This window comes from Haliaeetus leucocephalus, unplaced genomic scaffold, assembly GCF_000737465.1.
Source record: "Haliaeetus leucocephalus isolate CR32 unplaced genomic scaffold, Haliaeetus_leucocephalus-4.0 Scaffold1, whole genome shotgun sequence".
Taxonomy (NCBI): Eukaryota; Metazoa; Chordata; class Aves; order Accipitriformes; family Accipitridae; genus Haliaeetus; species Haliaeetus leucocephalus.
In genome coordinates, this window is record NW_010972437.1 from 13600388 (window position 1) to 13617909 (window position 17522).

Genomic DNA, 17522 nt, shown 5'->3' on the forward strand with positions numbered 1-17522 from the left:
GTTCTTCAGAACTGGACTGTCTGAGAGGTTAAATAAAAATACTTTTGTAGCTGCTTCATCCATTTTCATAGATTTTATTCTATTTGGTACTGGCTTCTTTTACGGACAGTTACAATTACAATCTTGGATTTGAGGCTGACTTAAAATTTGTGTGCCGTAATCATCTACATTTAATAGGAGGTTTCTGTATGTTGGGGGAACAGAAGAGGTATGTAAAAACACAGATTATACAGGTTGGTATCTAAGAGTTTGTATAGATTCTGAGATAAGGTATTTAGTGTTCTCCAATTACAACTGCTGTCTAACCCTTCAGATACCTAGTCAACACGTAAACTTACCATTACCAACAAATTACATCCTCCTCTTCAGAGATTAGGTAGAACCACCATGGCGTTGGGGAAGGTGTCTTTGGGTAGAGCGTCTGAAGGGACCTAATGAGTGCAGAAATCTTTAAAATAAGTTCTTGTTGGAATACTGTAGAGTAACACTGAGCTACTAAAAAAATACTTGGTATTATGGGGTAATGCGGTTACTGTCTTGTTTTTGAGGAGAAAAAGAAAATTTAAAGGAATAGTTCTAGATCTATTTTGAATAGAGTTACTGTGCAGTGATGAAAGAGTGGAAAGTGTCAGATGTTTATACATAACAGGGAATAAGTGAAGTGTCACATGCTTGTATGAAGAAGGGTGTGTACATGTGAGATGCGCAAGTGATATGGTCCAGCCATCTCACCTCATTGTCTTTTTGAGACTTGACTAGTGGAGGGTAGATAAAACTAAAATGTTAATGTCAGCTGTTGATCACACTTGTTAAAAGATCCTTCTCTTTGCCAGCTGGAGAGAGGTTCTGTGAGGGTTACATTCCTGTAATTAAAAAAAAAAAAAAAGAGAGAGAGAGAAAAAATACCTTTATGTCAGATTTAGAACAACTTGAATGAACTTACTTAGATAAGCTTAAATCCTGGATGAGTGTTTGTGTTTGTGGGGTTTTCATATGCTTTCTGTGAAGCATGTGTGAAGTGGAATGCAGAAAACTGCATTTAGGTTTTATCCTTCAGATGAAGTGAAATGTGGCCATATGTAAATAGCTCTTAAGAAGGTTTCTATTGCATGAACCCAGATAGTTAAAAGCAATTCTAATGGCTTTGCTGCTCTGAGGGCAGGATGGTAGGGAGTGCATGGTTCATAGCATGAAGAAATAGGTTTGCTGTAAGGGAATGCTTACACTGGAGAGGATGGCAGCAAAAATGTGAGGACAAGATGAAACTCTTGACTTGTTTTATATTGTGAAATGGGAGTAGTAGGCATCTTGATGTGGACTGAAATTGCGTTATTTCACTGCTAACTTTTGAAATTGGCAAAGAGAACTTGTCTGTAGCAGGAGAACAACTTTTCCAGTAGTGGAAAAACCCCATCATTCTTACAAAGCTGCTTTTTGAGTCTTACCACTGGTAATCCTTTGTTTTGTTCTTCTGCGGAAGACAGCTGGATGTAAAGGCTTCATGGTTTGTCCAACCTGAGCTTTTATTATACTAGATCAGTTTTCTAAATAGAGACTGGATGCTAAAACCAGTCTGTGCTTTGGTTGTGGTGTAGTTACTATGTTCTCCACTGTGAGGGTTTTGGAGGTCTCGTAAGGCTCAGCATACCTGAAGAGGTCATGCCTTCTAACAATGAATGGTTGACTGTAATCTATTCTATGCAGTCATTTTCTGTGACCCTAATTTGTTATGTTAAATAGTTGTCTGTGATAATTTTGTTTCACTGTATGATAGTGTGCATTACTCATGTAGTCTGTTATCTCTCGCCTGAAATGATTATCTGGGTAGTCCTGTTTGTAACAGCTACTCCTCTGGAACACTTCACACTTCTACTTGTTTAGTAGGCTATAGAAGGGCATCTCTTTATTGACAACAAAAGGAGTCTTCTGACCACATGGAAAAGCTGCAGATTTTCCTCGTCTTTATTGCCAGTTGCTTACCTGTGAGCCAGAGGAGGAGAGGGGAACATCTTTTAAGAGGAAGGAGGCATATAGCCCCTAAGTGCCTGGCTCCCACTTCAGTACTTGAAACTCCTTTTTCAAACGGGTTTTATACGTAGGTCCCACTGAGAATGCAGGCTGCGCAGATTGCCTTTACTATCAAAATACTGTATTGTGTGAGAGTATTCAAAAGGCAGGAGAAAGAAGAAACCAAGTAGATTGGCTTTATACTAAACATAGAAAGCTTTTTGCATTGTCAGTGCATCATATTCTTGTGGTGAAGAATATCCCGTTGCATGTCTGTCTGAGGAGGAAACACAGGAAAATGCACTGAAAGGCTTTTCATATAAATAAACTTCAAACTCTGGTTTATGTCCTAAAATCTCGCATCTCTTCCTCTTTCAGTAGGCAAAAGAGGAACAGATCTTCAGCTTGTGCATAATGATAGCTCAGGATTAATTTTGCAATCAAGAGGTTTGAAATAGTAGTAAGCACATAGTCTTTGGTTTGGGGTCTCACAGAACTTAAGCAAGTGATATAGTGGGCTGGGGTCAGGGATGTGACAGGACTATTTTTTTTGTAATCTAATTTTTCCAAAATGTTTTGAAGTGTTACTTACTGTCATTTTACTTTAACTTGAGGAAGCAGCCAGATTTCATCCTGGCATTGGCTGAATAATTTTTCTGTGTGCTTTTTCTGTTTGTCCTTTATGTGGTCTTTGTATTTGAATCTGTTTTGAAAGTGAAGATCTGGTCGTTTCCTACAAGTAGATAAAACTACGGGCATAGATGAAAAAAGATACATCAAGGAAAATCTTGGTCTTTGTTCCTGTATCATTAATAGCAAAAAAAATTGGTTTCTTCCCCTTGCCTCAACCTACAGTTGTGTAGCCAGAGTAATGAGAGGATTTGTGTCTTGATGGCTACTGAATAAGAACTTCATTAAAGTGACGTAGATGAGTTTTAGCTGAGCTAATTATGCTGACTTGGTGGTTCTTTCCTTGGGATGTCTTATTTAATTTTTAAAATACATTTTAATACTTTTGTTACTTATATTATTGGAATTTTCAAAGGCTTTGTTCTGTAAGCAGACAGAATAGGACATGTCAATATTTGTCTGTGACCACATCCTGCAAATACATGACTAATTAGTCCTGTTGAGACTTTTTTTTTTGAGATGAGCTCAGAATTTTGTAATGAAATTCATACACTGAGTTAAAAAGCTTTGTGATTTGAGTGAAAACATCATGTGAACAAACAATACATGAATATAGCTAAGCAAATAGCAATTAAAACATGGACAATAACTTTCAGTCATGAGGTATTGTCGGTGCTGTTTTCAGATGTGCAGAGGGAAAAGCTCTCAATTGTTCTTAAGTCGGCTGGTAACTGAATCCACGTTTGTAGAGCTTGACAACAAAAGGCTTTTTGTTCACAATTTGTATTCATCTAGGACATGCCAATTACCGAGCATAAATAGAACATAGTGTATGAGCAGGCCAATATAACGTGTTGCTCAATTTGTGACTTACCAGAAATCCATAATTTATATTAAAATATTTAGTATTACAGGTAGAAGCTACTTGTCGGGGTATTTTAGATTTCTGCATGAATGAGCGTGATGTGATTACTTTGAGGAAGCACACACTGCTGTATTTGGTGTGACAGCAAGATGTGCAACCCCGTCAAAACTCTTTCTGAATATTACTTGCAATCATTTCACTAATTTAGTGAGGTAATACTGACTGGGGCAAAGTCAGTGGGTGCTTGATAAAGGAAGAAACAAGACCTTATACTCCCACTGTTTGCAAATAAAGCATACTAAAGAAAATCATTCTAATGTTTTCCCCCAAATTTGTTCAATTCCACCAAACTTTGTTATCACTGTAGTTGTATGACCACATGTGATTTGCATGTCAAGTAAGCATGACTGACTTTCTCTGCTGGGCCATTCAACAGCGTGCATCTTCTTACTGTTGGTGTGATAAACTTGTGCCTCCCATGCTCTTTACAAGAATTAGCATGCTTTTTGTAGGATGTTACCCTAATCACGATGAATGAGCAGGAACATAGGTGAAACTGTAGAAGTTTGGCATGTACAATTTTACTTGTATTTTTCTGTTCATTGCATAGAGGGAACAAAAACCTGCTTAAACAGGGACTGACCTGGAAGAACAGAAAGAAATAACCTTTGATAAAGCACACACTCCCCACCCCTCTTCATAATGTTTTAAATTGTGTTAACTGTGCAAGTCATGTTCTTGATTAAAACAGATGTGTCCAAAGACAAAAGTGTAAAGGTTCCCAAACTATGAAATGCATTGAGGTGATGGGTGTGACTTGATAAATGAGCACATCATTTTAAGTTGCTGGCTTGGGAAGTTTTTGTGGCATATGGAACAGAAACTTTGAGGTTTTTCTCCATTTGAGAAGTGTGCAAGCTGTCTTGCTAGTAGAAAGGTATGCATGTGGGAAAAGCACTGAAAAAGGATAAACAGCAGATTTTAAGTTCTTCGTCAGTGTGGGGTTCTTATGTTGGTCACTGGTAACTCCTGTTATATTAAGACTGTGTTCCTTTTCTGCCCCTTTTCAGGTAGTGGTGCTACAGCGGTTGTCCAGGCAGCGCTATGCAAACCCAGGCAAGAACGTGTAGCAATAAAGAGAATCAACTTAGAAAAATGCCAAACCAGTATGGATGAATTACTTGTAAGTAAATCAGAGGGTAACATATTACATGGAGACTATCTTCTGTTTTGATTTTGGTTTTTGCTTGGTCTAAGAGTGAGGGTAGAATTTTATGCAGGATAACAGTGAGAAAAGGATTTGAAAATAATCTGAAAGAAGCATGCCCTTCCCCTAAAAATGTATTTTACTAATGTGTATTTTCTAATGCCACAAAAACAAGAAGTGCAAATTTGAATCTTGGGATAACCAGCTGTTGAGAACTGTGGGAAGAACCTTACCCCTTGCTTTCTGGAGACTCGATTTTCAAGAGGTTACTGTCTGGTTGTCTGTCTTTTCTTAATACCAAGGAAAGATACATTTTCGTTTGGTTAAACACTGATTAAAAAGAAAAAGGTAAAATTTAGTAGGTCTCCTTAAAATGTCTAAAGCACCAAAACATGGCAAAAACTAGTTGTTGGATCATTTTGTAATTATAACTTTTGAGGGGAGAAGTAGGAATGGCTACGCTGCCATCTACACAGGGAAACTCTTGTTAAAGATAATAACATGCATCTATCTGATAGGCCGTAACAAGCCATTTGAGGAATGCTGTTTGTTTGGGTCACTGATTAGAGGAGGAAGAGACCTGTAAGAGGGCCTTTGTAAAAGGGACTGCAAGAGTTTTTCATCTGCACTGGTTATGGCAATCCAGATGAAGTTGCAAAGAACTGTTAAAAAACAAAACCTGTTACTTTCTAATGCTCCTAGTCACGTGCTTATGACTGATGCGTATTTATATATAAGCAGCATAACAAGGGTTGAAGGACACAAAACCATTCTAAAAGTGAGAACACTCTCTTCTGTTCCACAGGTTATACTACTGCCTAGAGACTGTGGGCTTTTTCTAATGCAGAAATTCCTGCCTCTGAAGGAAATGATCTCCTCAGCAGGGAATTGCCAGTGCAAAAGATATCTTGAATTTGATACAGAGGGTATGGTCCATCCAGTTTCTTCAGATAAAATGGCTTGTTTACAGTGGAGGACCCAAAATGTTCTTCCCCTGGTGATTGATGGCATTTGCCTTCAGTTTATGTAATAGCTTGTATGGGACATTGTTGTGTTTTTTAAAAGAGGATTGTGGAAGTGGAAGTTACCTCTGAGGTAGGGAGACTTCTGTCAACTGAAAACCCCCAAAAATTCTGAACTGTGTTTAGAAAGAGAACAGCCTGAGGCGAGATGTTGTGCATGATGTATTAACATCTACAGTCCATAAAGAACATTTCTATAAAACCAGAAATACAAAATCATTGTAATATAAAATGGTCAAACTTTGATCTTTTTTTATTAGAATTTGAACTAGTAATTGGAATTAAGAGTTAAAAAGTTACAACAAATGAAAACAGACAAAACTGCCAAAAATCTGCAAGAGGTATTCAGATGATCTAGAGATTAGTTACCAGCTTGTACAAAGTTATCTTAGCAAGTGCTTGAGTATCTTTACTGCTGACATATCTTTACTGTCTGCCAAATGAGGCAACAGGTCTTGAATTTTTGGTCCCATATTGCTTTCTTTTGGTACAAAGACCACTGTCCATACCATCTTTTTTATTTTTTAACATAAGTCAATTTCTGCTTTTCTGTGTTCAGATTTTGTGCTTCTTTTATCTGTTGATCTGTTTTGATCTGAACATAAATTCTGGCTGTCCAAATTCCTGGTTAGGAGGGTAAAAAAAAAAAAAAAATTAAAAAAATGCCATGCATGATTCCTTTTAGTTTTATATGTGCATACACACATGTGTATGCACACACATATGTAATTTTTTTTTTTTTCTGTGAGAGGAAGTATACTTACTCTGACTCAGCTGTAATAGATTTTTAAATTTTGTTTAAAAAATAGTGATGTTATTCTGGAAAAGGGCATCATCGACCTTCAAAACTTGTTACAACTGTACTAACGTTTTTCTTTCAGTTGATAATACTTAAAACACTCTTGCATTTTGTGTTTTTTAATACCGTTTTTGAGTCTGCTCAGTTTTCAGTCACTTATTTTTCTGATCAAACAGTTTCCATTGGCACAGGAATGTTCTAAAACTTCCCTCTGAACATGCTGTTTTGTAAAATCCTTCTGCTGAGTGCTTATGGATGTTGTGCAAAGGCAACCTTCACAAATTCTCAGCTGTGTGGCCTTCAGAGAGCTAGAAAATGCAGCAAGCCTGGTGCCCATGTAAGTGGACTTAGGATTTGGGCCAGTGTCAATGAAAATAGAAAGGCAGTGTAGGAGGGAGTTTAAATAATACTAAGGTTACACAAACTGCCAAACTCCTGAAATTCAATACTCTGTTTCCTGCAGTGTCCGGTGTTCTCACTATTGTAAGCTAAATGTAAATTAACCCCCTGAGCCAAGGAAAAAGTTCCTGTCCTTAGTATTGTCCTGACTGGGTATCTTCCCCCATGCCCTTACCTCCAGTTTTTTAAAACAAACAAAAACCTCAACACTACAAACCAAAGAATAGTCTATAGAATGTCTTATTTGATTGAATAGTTTTTCTAAACTGTTTGCATTTCTGCTCTGGATAGCCCTTCGAGCAGGCTCTCTGGAGGTGCCCCTCGCATGTTATACCCAGCCCCTCAAACAGCTGTACCCAGGGTGTCTGTGGAGGAGGCCCTGGGGAAGCACCCACAGAGCTGTGGCACCTGCCTGGTCACTGAGAGCTGGACCTGGGCCCGTGGGTGCTGCAGCTGAGCACCGAAAGGAGCTGTCTCGCAGTTGCTTATTAACTGTGTCACCCACCTGCCCTTAGGCCGACACACATTTTTGTGCAGCTGCTCAGAGAAACTGCATCAGAAATAACCTGGCCAAAAAGAAGTTAGCTTTTAACCTGGACATATTTCCTGACGTAGTGCACAAACACTTGTGCTAGCACAAGGGAGGGAGAAGCAGAGGGATGAGGGAGAGACTTAAAATCTAAAGTGTTGTTACAGCTTTGGTGTTGTCAAATGTCTAAAGTGACATGAATGTGAAGAAGATTCTGGGGCGTTCTCCTGAATGTCCTGCTGCAAGCTTTTCCTCTGACAGTGTATTTTAAGTGAATGCTTTTCTCTCTCACCTGTGCATATTGTGGGCCTCAGCCAAATAACTGAAGTTTGTGGAGGCTTTCCATTCTGTGTGTGATGGGGGCTCTCCAGAACTGCAAGTCTGAAATTAATACTTTCCTGACTAAAATTCAATCCCTTATCTCTCATGGGCTGCTTTCTGTTTTATTTTTTTTTTTAATTTATTTTTGTTTTACAAAGACTCTTTTTGGAAAAAGTCACCAAAGCTGAGACGCAAGGTGCCTTTGGCCATGGTTAGTGCAATACCTCAATTTTTGCCAACGAGTTGTTGCGGGCAGACAAAATATTCAAAGCACTTTTCAGTTAAAGATAGTGAAGATTACCACAGTCAATTAGTTACATTTCTGCACTATTAATGTGTGAATAAAACAGATGAGGTGTATTTTTGCCCAGCAGTGGCAGGTAGACTTTTTGAGCTGTTATTATATTACCAGCATAGGAAAACAATTAAACAATATAAGAAATGAAATAGTAATCAAGAGTGGGAGAGTTACAGTTAAGATTTAGTATGGATAGCTGAATTAAGAACCTGAGGCAGTAATTTGACTTGTGTTTAAGCTGACATGTCTTCTGGGAAAGGGAAATGTGCCCCACATATTTCTTCTGTTTTCCACCTACTGTCTCCCAGGGAGGCAGGGAGCTATTTTGCAAATTGCTCAGTTATTCAGGCTCATTGCATGACTATCCAGGCATTCATCCTTCTGTGGTTCAGGGCTCAGAAGTTGTCTAGGGAGGAGGACTTTTGACAACAGGACTAGCTGAAATGTATGTCAAACTATGGCCTGACTTAATAGTCACCAACAGGCATCATGAGATTAAATCACAGTCTTTAATACATATAATTAGCTTTTTATTATAAAGCGGCTGTGATCTTGAGTGCATTGCAAATAACAACAATACCCCCGTCCCCTTTCAAACACTTGCTGAATTGAGGTTGAAAGTTGAAAATGGCATCTGTCGCAGCTTTAATCAATATAAGTGGGACCACCATAGTGCCTGCCTTGCACCGATGCTGGTGAGTCAGCATGTAACATGGGTCCACCTGAAAGCAGTTGCTTTTCATGGCAGGAGGGGAGGTGGAAGAGTTTGGGGTTTAGCTGGATTGGCTCCCTGCCTGGCTCACCCTCCAGGAGCACGTCCTTTAGCACCAGGGATGGATCAGGGCTCTGTGGCTGGAGGTGGAGAGGGAGAAGGAATAGGGTTGTGGGAGCTTAAGTTGGTGTGAGCCAAACCCTCCACTACAGAGGAGGCCTGAATGCTCCTATGTAAAGGATTGACAGGATAATGAGAGCTGCCAGAAAGGTGTGAAAGAGCAATTATGTGAAAGAGTGAATAGAAAAAGGGCTCTGCTAGAAAAAACAGATACAAGACAGTCATTCTTAATGTGTATAGCTGTGATGCGTCATAGATGATGTTACTTGGTACTGCCACATTGTGAATCCGTTGGTGACGACTGTGTGCTCCTCTAAATTGTTTCCTCTGACTTTTGGTCTGTAACATTGCTTTTTCCTCGTCCACTTCTGTTTGATTGCGTGGCTCTGGTGTCTACCTGTCCATCCCACAGTAGCTGAGGATGTCCTTTGTCCGACAGCTTCCTTCCTCCTTTCCCACCTGCTCCCATTCTACACTTTTCATATCTCTTTTGAACAGGAAAGGCAGTAGGTTTTGGTCTTCACTTGCCTTTTGTTGTCCAGCCTGTACCCACACCTTCAGCTCTTGGAGACTGCTCATTCTTCATTACTCACTCTGAACTGGGACTTTAACAGTAATTTCTTTGCTGCTGTCAGAAGAAAATTGATGTAGTTATGCCTATATCTCCTGGCCAAACCTCCCTCGTGTTCTTTGCAATAATGTTTTGTCTTGCATGCAGATCTATAGGTAAATTGAAATGTTTTGGTGCCTTGATGCATATTCTATGCATACTTCAGTTCTGTTATAGAATTTTACTTTGGAAATTAAACTTTCTTTCTATAGAAGCAGAACTGATAGCTGTCTGTGTTATGTTGGGCTTTGTATTTCTTACAGAAAGAAATTCAAGCAATGAGTCAATGCAATCACCCCAATGTGGTGACTTATTATACATCTTTTGTGGTGAAGGATGAACTTTGGCTGGTTATGAAGCTGTTAAGTGGGGGTAAGTTACTGGTTTTACTTGTTTAGCTGCAAGGAAATGGTATGATTTTTTTTCTAATGTACCTTCTTTGAGTTAATTGACCTAAACCAAGTAAAAAGTGGGGAGAGAGACTACATAGGATGAACCTTGAGACATAGGTGTGTTATAGCAGAAATGTGCAAGCTTAAAAAGTTTGCATATTTATATTGCTAGTACAGGCCAAGAATTACTGAGATAAATTCTGTTGATCTAACTACTGTAATTTTTTATTCTGAATCAGTTCTCTGTTAAGGCTGTGTAGGGAAAACTGATGAGAATTAAGTCAGTTCTGTGAGTGTGGCCTTGTTTTGAGTTTCTCTGAATCCACTCTATTTTTGTAAAAATGCATATATTACTGATTTCATAATGAGTGTTTCTCATTCCTTATTCAAGGAACATTCTTCCTAGGACAGGCATTATACATGTTGCATCCTTTTTATTGCTTAAACTAACCAAACACTCATTACAGTTTTTATGATGATGGTTAATGGTATAAAAATCTTACTTGGTTCTGGGAGAGGAAAAAGAGGCTAAACTGAATGTGCTTTTAGCTTAGAAAAGCGAGGCTCCAAAATAAGATGTGGTGGTACTGATTGCTAAACGATGTTCTTCAAGATCAGTCTCGATGGCAGCAGACTACTGCACCCTCATGCTGGAAAGCAAGGATGGGAAGTGCTCATGAAATAACACTTGTTAACGTCACATTTGGTTGAACTGTTCAGTTCCATCAAAAGCAAGCATAGATGCTGAGAGAAACCAGTGATTCATGACAGGAATTTACTGTGAGCTGTTGAAAAATGCTTGGATAAAAACAAAATTTTGCTATTAAATTCCTTGAAATTTATAATAGCTTAAGTTCAATGTCAAACTGGGTGTCACTAGAAAAGTTGTCATCGTTTGTTTGCAGAGAATATCTCCTTCCAGTCTTGAAGCTGCATGTTTTATGTGAACCATAATCTCAGCTGGATAATAAACTAAAACCTTTGCTGTACATGTCTGTTTAAATGTGGGATATTCCTGAGTTTTCAATAAATGGTAGCTTAGCAAGCTGTTAGTGGATCTTTCTAATGGATCATTAAGGTTTACAGTATTCTTGACAAAAAGACGGCACACGGTGCCTTTTCTCATTTGAACGAGGTAGCAGTGTGCTTTATTCTGAGAGCTAGTTAACGTGAGGTCTTTACACATACATGCAAAGATTTTAAATTGCAGTAGCCTAGAAAGAATGAAGAAATATAACTTTCTCAAGAATCTGATACGATAATGCTGTATATATGCTTCTTTCCTTTCCTGGATCTGCAATATAGGTTCAATGCTTGATATAATAAAGTATATTGTCAACAGAGGAGAGCACAAAAATGGTGTCCTTGAAGAACCCATAATAGCAACAATTCTTAAAGAAGTTTTGGAGGGCTTAGACTATCTACACAGGAATGGGCAAATTCACAGGTAAAAGCATTTTCGAAGTTGTGTGTATAGTTCGTTGATACTGGTCAGCTGCAGTTGCTTGGCTAAGCAAATTGTATTGCCTCTTTCGCCTGCTGTAAATACGATCAGTAATTATCAAATGATAATGCTTGGGCAGATGCTGTAATCTTGACTGCAGTTTGTCACAAATACTTAGTCCTTGCCTGGTCTTTATTCTGTCCATCTGTCTTATATTTAGGATCGGTCTGTGCTGCTCTAAGTATGCCAGAACTGTGGTCTATATGCCTGTGCCTACTGGTACTCCAAATATCTAATCTGAATCCAGTCTATGCAATATGGTCTGTGACTTCGTTATTGTGTTGCACAGTAAACCTGTAATCTTGGGCACTCAGGCACTGCTGTAGAAATGTGAAATTTATATATTCCTGGTAATCAGTAATGTCTCTTACAACTCTACAGACCTGTTTATGACCACACATGAAACTGGGATTAATACTATGGAACTGCATCTTGGTCTATACGCATCTAATGATTGTTCTCTTGTATATAAACTCTCTCCACTGACTTCCTCAGTGTAAATTGTGCAGGTGCCCCAGGGTGGTCTATATATATCTGCTGTAGCAACCTACAGGTTGCTTCCGCTGTTTGGATGTTGGAAGTGCTGTACTCTGACCTCCCTAATTAAATTTACTGAGGTGAATTTGCCTTTTAAGGAAGGTGCCTACAATAGGCTCTCTGTCTGTTTCAAGCATTAGCCTTTCATAAGGGAATCTTTTAAACAAAAACCAGATTCGCTGCAGACGGAACTCTTGAGAATGGAGGTAGTGCAGATGTAGCACAGTAATTGTTCTTTATGTGTACTTCTTATGTCTCATCTTATAAATGAACTGCCTCTGATGTAGATCAAGAACTATTTTCTCCTTTTGCAGAGAGAAAGTTGAGATAAATGGAGAAATAAAGAACAATTATCTTGACTTCTGGTCTGGAATGCCAAAGATCTGCCTCAAACCTTAATTCATAGTCTTCTGTTAAGCTGATATTGTTGCAGAAGGAACATTCATTAGATTTTAAGGATAACAGGACCCTTTGAGGTTGGATCTGGGAATTCCCCTTGTCTATTGTTAAAGGACCTTAAAAAAACATAAAAAGAGAGAGATCTATTTGTTACATCTGAGATTTCTCCTTTTTTGTAACATCTAATTTGTAAACTGTACAGTACTACAGAAGTCCTGTTCAAGACAATACAGTGTGTGTTCCTTTTCCCATGTATGTTGTAGGTGAAAGCTGTGGTAGTTCAGGGAATGCTGTTATCAGGTGGTATTTGCCAGTTGGAGATGTTTCCAAAATTGTTCAGGGATTTCGTTCTTTTGTTTCGATGCATTCTTGTTTATGTATAAGGAAACAGGTTATGTTACCTTTCAGTAGCAATGTGTTAATTATTTTCAGTAAATCTTGGAAAGATTTGTTTGCTCGAATTCTTAATGTTTATGATGTAGTCTGTATGAAAGATTTATCCTGTGCATTAAAAATGGGATGCACATTTCTATCAAAAAAACACCAGCCAGAATGGTTTCTTCTTAACATTATGCGTGAATAGTGTGTTAAATGGATATATTTGACTGTTTGCAGTCTTTTAGAATTTAAACATGGATATATTTGACTGTTAAGCACATGCTGAATTTTTGATTCAGTGTCAAGTAACTTTTCATCATGGTACCCTATAGCAAAATATGGTTGCTATTCTTGAGCTTTAATAGCTTCATTGGGTAGAAATCTATAGTATATTTACCTTTCTTGAAGATGGGTCTCTTCTCTGAAGAGATCAAAGAGAAGAAGTTTTTTTCAACTTTACTTTTTCAATAGTGGTGCAGTTGGATGTGACAAAGAATTAATTCTTGCTTTGAAGCTCTGAAAGCTCTCAGTTTGTGACATTATATTTATAAAAGGCAGTAAAACAGATTTTGGACCTAAATATTTTTGTTCTCAAAATCTAGCCCTGAATTCTGCTTGTTTTATACCAAAGCTGAATTTGGGTCTTTTTATACGAGAGAGAGAGTTTGTGAGAGTCCGAGTTGTGCACTCTGTTTTATTGTAAATCAGTTACATTTTATACTTCAGTTCCTGTTTCTGTCTTTTAAATTTTAAAATGCTATCTGGTGAAACTAATTACTATTTATTTATTTATTTACATAGAATGTGCACATATGTACTTTCATACTAACCTCTGTTTGTACATTCTAGAGATCTGAAGGCTGGCAACATCCTTCTGGGTGAAGATGGCTCTGTACAAATAGCAGGTAGGTAATGATGGTGGTAGAATAATGGCAAAATAATAGAAAAAGGTAATTGTAGCTGGATTAGGGGCAATAGATACAAGTTTTTCTGTTGGCTTTTAACTGTTCCTTTTGGAGTGCTGTAGCTGCAAGTTACCCAGTTTCAGATTTCGGGATTCTTGGTTAATAATACATGCTTTAGGAATTATTCAGTATTTTTCTGTGTCCCATAATGTATATAAGGAAACTTTTTAATGTCCTCTTAATGTTTCCTTTTGAATCACCCATGTACCTTAAACAGTTTGCAAACAGTAGCAAGTCATATTTTTGTTCAAGCTTATTTCATTTATTTCTGCAAGTAATTGTAATAGTTCTTGGGGATTCAAAAATCCGTATGTACTGCCCTTCATGAGGACCTTGGCTATAACTTAACAAGTCACTGAGATGCATGAGATATGTCTCACTGAGGATTATTTCTGGCATTTCTGCCATTTGTCTTGCAATAGTATTGGTTGGATAGTTTAGTATTTTAAATATCCTCTGAATGTACCTATATGCTTCTTGAGTGGTAGCTTGTAAGAATCAAATTATTTGGTCTTTCTAAGAGCTTAAGTATTGAACAACACCCCATATCCCATCTCTCAAGTTAGCATTGGATTTCTGGAAAATAGAGCAAGCAGGTGGTGATACCTGCCCCCTCTCCCAGCATACTCCCACGCCTTTCACAGTTTATAGCTCATGACCCAGCAATGAAAGCTTTGTCTCTAGTAGCCCTCAGTAATAAAAGTGGCTATAGCCAAAAGTTTGTTTTTTTTTTTTTTTTTTTTAATAAACAGTGCTTTCAAAGTACTGTGTAAATGTGTATTTTGAGGGCTTTAAAATACCAATGTCTGAAGTCTATGAAACTGGATGGGAAAAGATTGGCTGGCAGGTGAACCATTTACTAATGTGAGCAGCTTTGTCTTCTGTTTTGAGTTCAAGACTTTTTAAGTAGTTAGTAAATTTTACAGACTTGAATTTTAATAAGGTACTTAATATTTATTTATTCACTTGATTATACCCTACAGTTATCTTCACTTTGCATAGCACTTTGGGCAACTGCTGAGATTCTAGGTCTGTGTTGTTCAAGTATTTTTTAGATCTTCTCATACTGTAAAGGAGTGGATGTCCAGATAACCAACTTGAATTAAAAATAATAATAACTAAAAAGTTGAAAGATAAAGTCTTATGAGCCATCCGAAATAAAGCTGTTGACTTTAGATTATTGCTTTCACACATAATGAAATCTATTCTCCCAGTAATCTGATAACATTCAAACAACAGCTTCATTTATCCCTTTCTAATTCAACTTCAGGGCTTGGTTTCTTGACCTTTTCCTCCCTTTTGCTGTAGGCATCTTAATGAGTAAGGCTTTTAACTGTGCTGCTAGGGCATTCAGTGCATGTGGGACTGAGGAAGTTCAGTGGCTGGACAGATATGTGGAATGTGTTTTTTCTATGATGTGTTATTTCAATACCAGGTTATTTCCAATCTTCAGGTGAAAAGTGTGGCAGTGTCAAACTTGTTTCTTTGTTGGTGTGGGACTGTTCTGTTTGGGACAGCTGAACATTGCACATTAACTGAAAGACAATTTTGAATGTCAAAGAGGCTGAAATTCATCCTTTTTACATCTTTTTGCCTTGACAAAGTAAAGTCTCCTTTCATCTTTGGAGAACAGATACCTGATAATTTTCCTTCTTTTTATTTGCTAGAAGAACTTAGATTCTTTTGACTGCTTGTTCTCCTGCACCCCAAACTTCTATAATGAAAAGATGTATCCAAAGCACACACTGCTAATATATATGAGGTGTAATATTTGAAGACGCAGTTGTCCATTAGCATTTCTGGGTTCTAAGGGGCTATGGCTCACAAATGAAGCTCAGGCCAATGTTCCTCTGACAAAAGATTTTGTGCAGATATAGAAGAGCATAGACTCTTCAAAGAATTGGGATAGCTCTACAGAGACCCCTGATTATGGACCTTGGAGCTTCTGCATGGAGAATCTGCTCAGTCTTTGGTGGGAAAGAGGAGAATACACATCTTTTTGTTTTGTTTAAATTGGTGAGACTTATTTTTAAAGTACGAAATTTCTCTGTATGGAGCAGAGAACTTTTGACTGATTCACAAATACAACGTTAAATAGTCACTGCAGTTCCTCAGCTCCAACATTCTGCTTAAAACTATTGGGATTGTAACATAGAATCATAGAATAGAATCATAGAATCATTTAGGTTGGAAAAGACCTTCAAGATCATTGAGTCCAACCATCAACCATGCCCAATAAACCATGTTCTGGAGTGCCTCATCTACGTGCTTTTTGAATACCTCCAGGGATGGTGACTCAACCACTTTCCTGGGCAGCCTGTTCCAATACCTGACAACCCTCTCAGTAAAGAAATTTTTCCTAATATCCAACCTAAACTTCCCCTGTTGCAACTTGAGGCCATTTTCTCTCGTCCTATCACTAGTTACTTGATAGAAGAGACCAGTACCCACCTCATTACAACCTCCTTTCAGGTAGTTGTAGGGAGCGATAAGGTCTCCCCTCAGCCTCCTTTTCCCCAGGCTAAACAGCCCCAGTTCCCTCAGCTGCTCCTCATAAGACTTGTGCTCCAGGCCCCTCACCAACTTGGTTGCCCTTCTCTGGACACGCTCCAGCAACTCAATGTCTTTCCTGTAGTGAGGTGCCCAAAACTGAACACAGTACTCGAGGTGCAGCCTCACCAGTGCCGAGTACAGGGGAACAACCACCTCCCTGCTCCTGCTGGCCACCCTATTTCTGACGCAGGCCAGGATGCTGTTGGCCTTCTTGGCCACCTGGGCACACTGCTGGCTCATATTCAGCCGGCTGTCAACCAGCACCCCCAGGTCCTTTTCTGCCAGGCAGTTTTCCAGCCACTCTTCCCCAAGCCTGTAGCGCTGCATGGGGTTGCTGTGACCCAAGTGCAGGACCCGGCACTTGGCCTTGTTGAACCTCATACAACTGGCCTCAGCCCATCGGTCCAGCCTGTCCAGATCCCTCTGTAGAGCCTTCCTACCCTCGAGCAGATCAACCCTCCCTCCCAACTTGGTGTCATCCGCAAACTTGCTGAGGGTGCACTTGATCCCCTCATCCAGATCATTGATAAAGATATTAAAGAGAACTGGCCCCAATACTGAGCCCTGGGGAACACCACTTGTGACCTGCCACCAACTGGATTTAACTCCATTCACCACAACCCTCTGGGCTCGTCCATCCAGCCAGTTTTTCACCCAGCAAAGAGCACACTTGTCTAAGCCATGAGACGCCAGCTTCTCAAGGAGTATGCTGTTGAGAGACAGTGTCAAAGGCCTTGCTGAAGTCCAGGTAGACAACATCCACAGCCTTTCCCTCATCTGCTAGGTGGGTCACCTGGTCGTAGAAGGAGATCAGGTTGGTCAAGCAGGACCTGCCTTTCGTAAACCCATGCTGACTGGGCCTGATCCCCTGTTTGCCCTGCACATGCCATGTGAGCGCACTCAAGATGAACTGTTCCATAATCTTCCCCAGTACTGAGGTCAAGCTGACAGGCCTGTAGTTCCCCGGATCCTCCCTCCGACCCTTCTTGTAAATGGGTGTCACATTGGCAAGCTTCTAGTCCTCTGGGACAATCTGGTGCTTTGGGCAAACAGGGTGATTGGTATTTCAGACTTCTAAGTCTGAATTGCCTGGCAAAGGTGAGGTAAAGAGCATATAGCAAAGAGCAATAATACACAGAGTTTGGTGGAAGCGTAGAAGGTATGGGCTGTATGATGCTTTTAGTCCATACAAGAAATGACAGTTTCAATAAAACTTGTCAGAAGAAGAATGTGTGTTTTGAGGCATCTAAGCAGAGGTCCTGCTCTTCATTTTTG

General features: G+C 39.1%; 1 protein-coding gene across 1 annotated transcript in view; it reads left to right on the forward strand.

Moving 5' to 3' along the window:
• STK39 (serine threonine kinase 39) overlaps positions 1-17522 on the forward strand; it is a 109216-nt gene that overhangs the window by 18970 nt on the left and 72724 nt on the right. Inside the window, exons 2-5 of the mRNA XM_010569501.1 lie at positions 4573-4685; positions 9783-9891; positions 11217-11358; positions 13579-13634. Of these exons, the coding sequence (XP_010567803.1) occupies positions 4573-4685; positions 9783-9891; positions 11217-11358; positions 13579-13634 (420 nt within the window). The remainder of the gene's footprint in view (positions 1-4572; positions 4686-9782; positions 9892-11216; positions 11359-13578; positions 13635-17522) is intronic.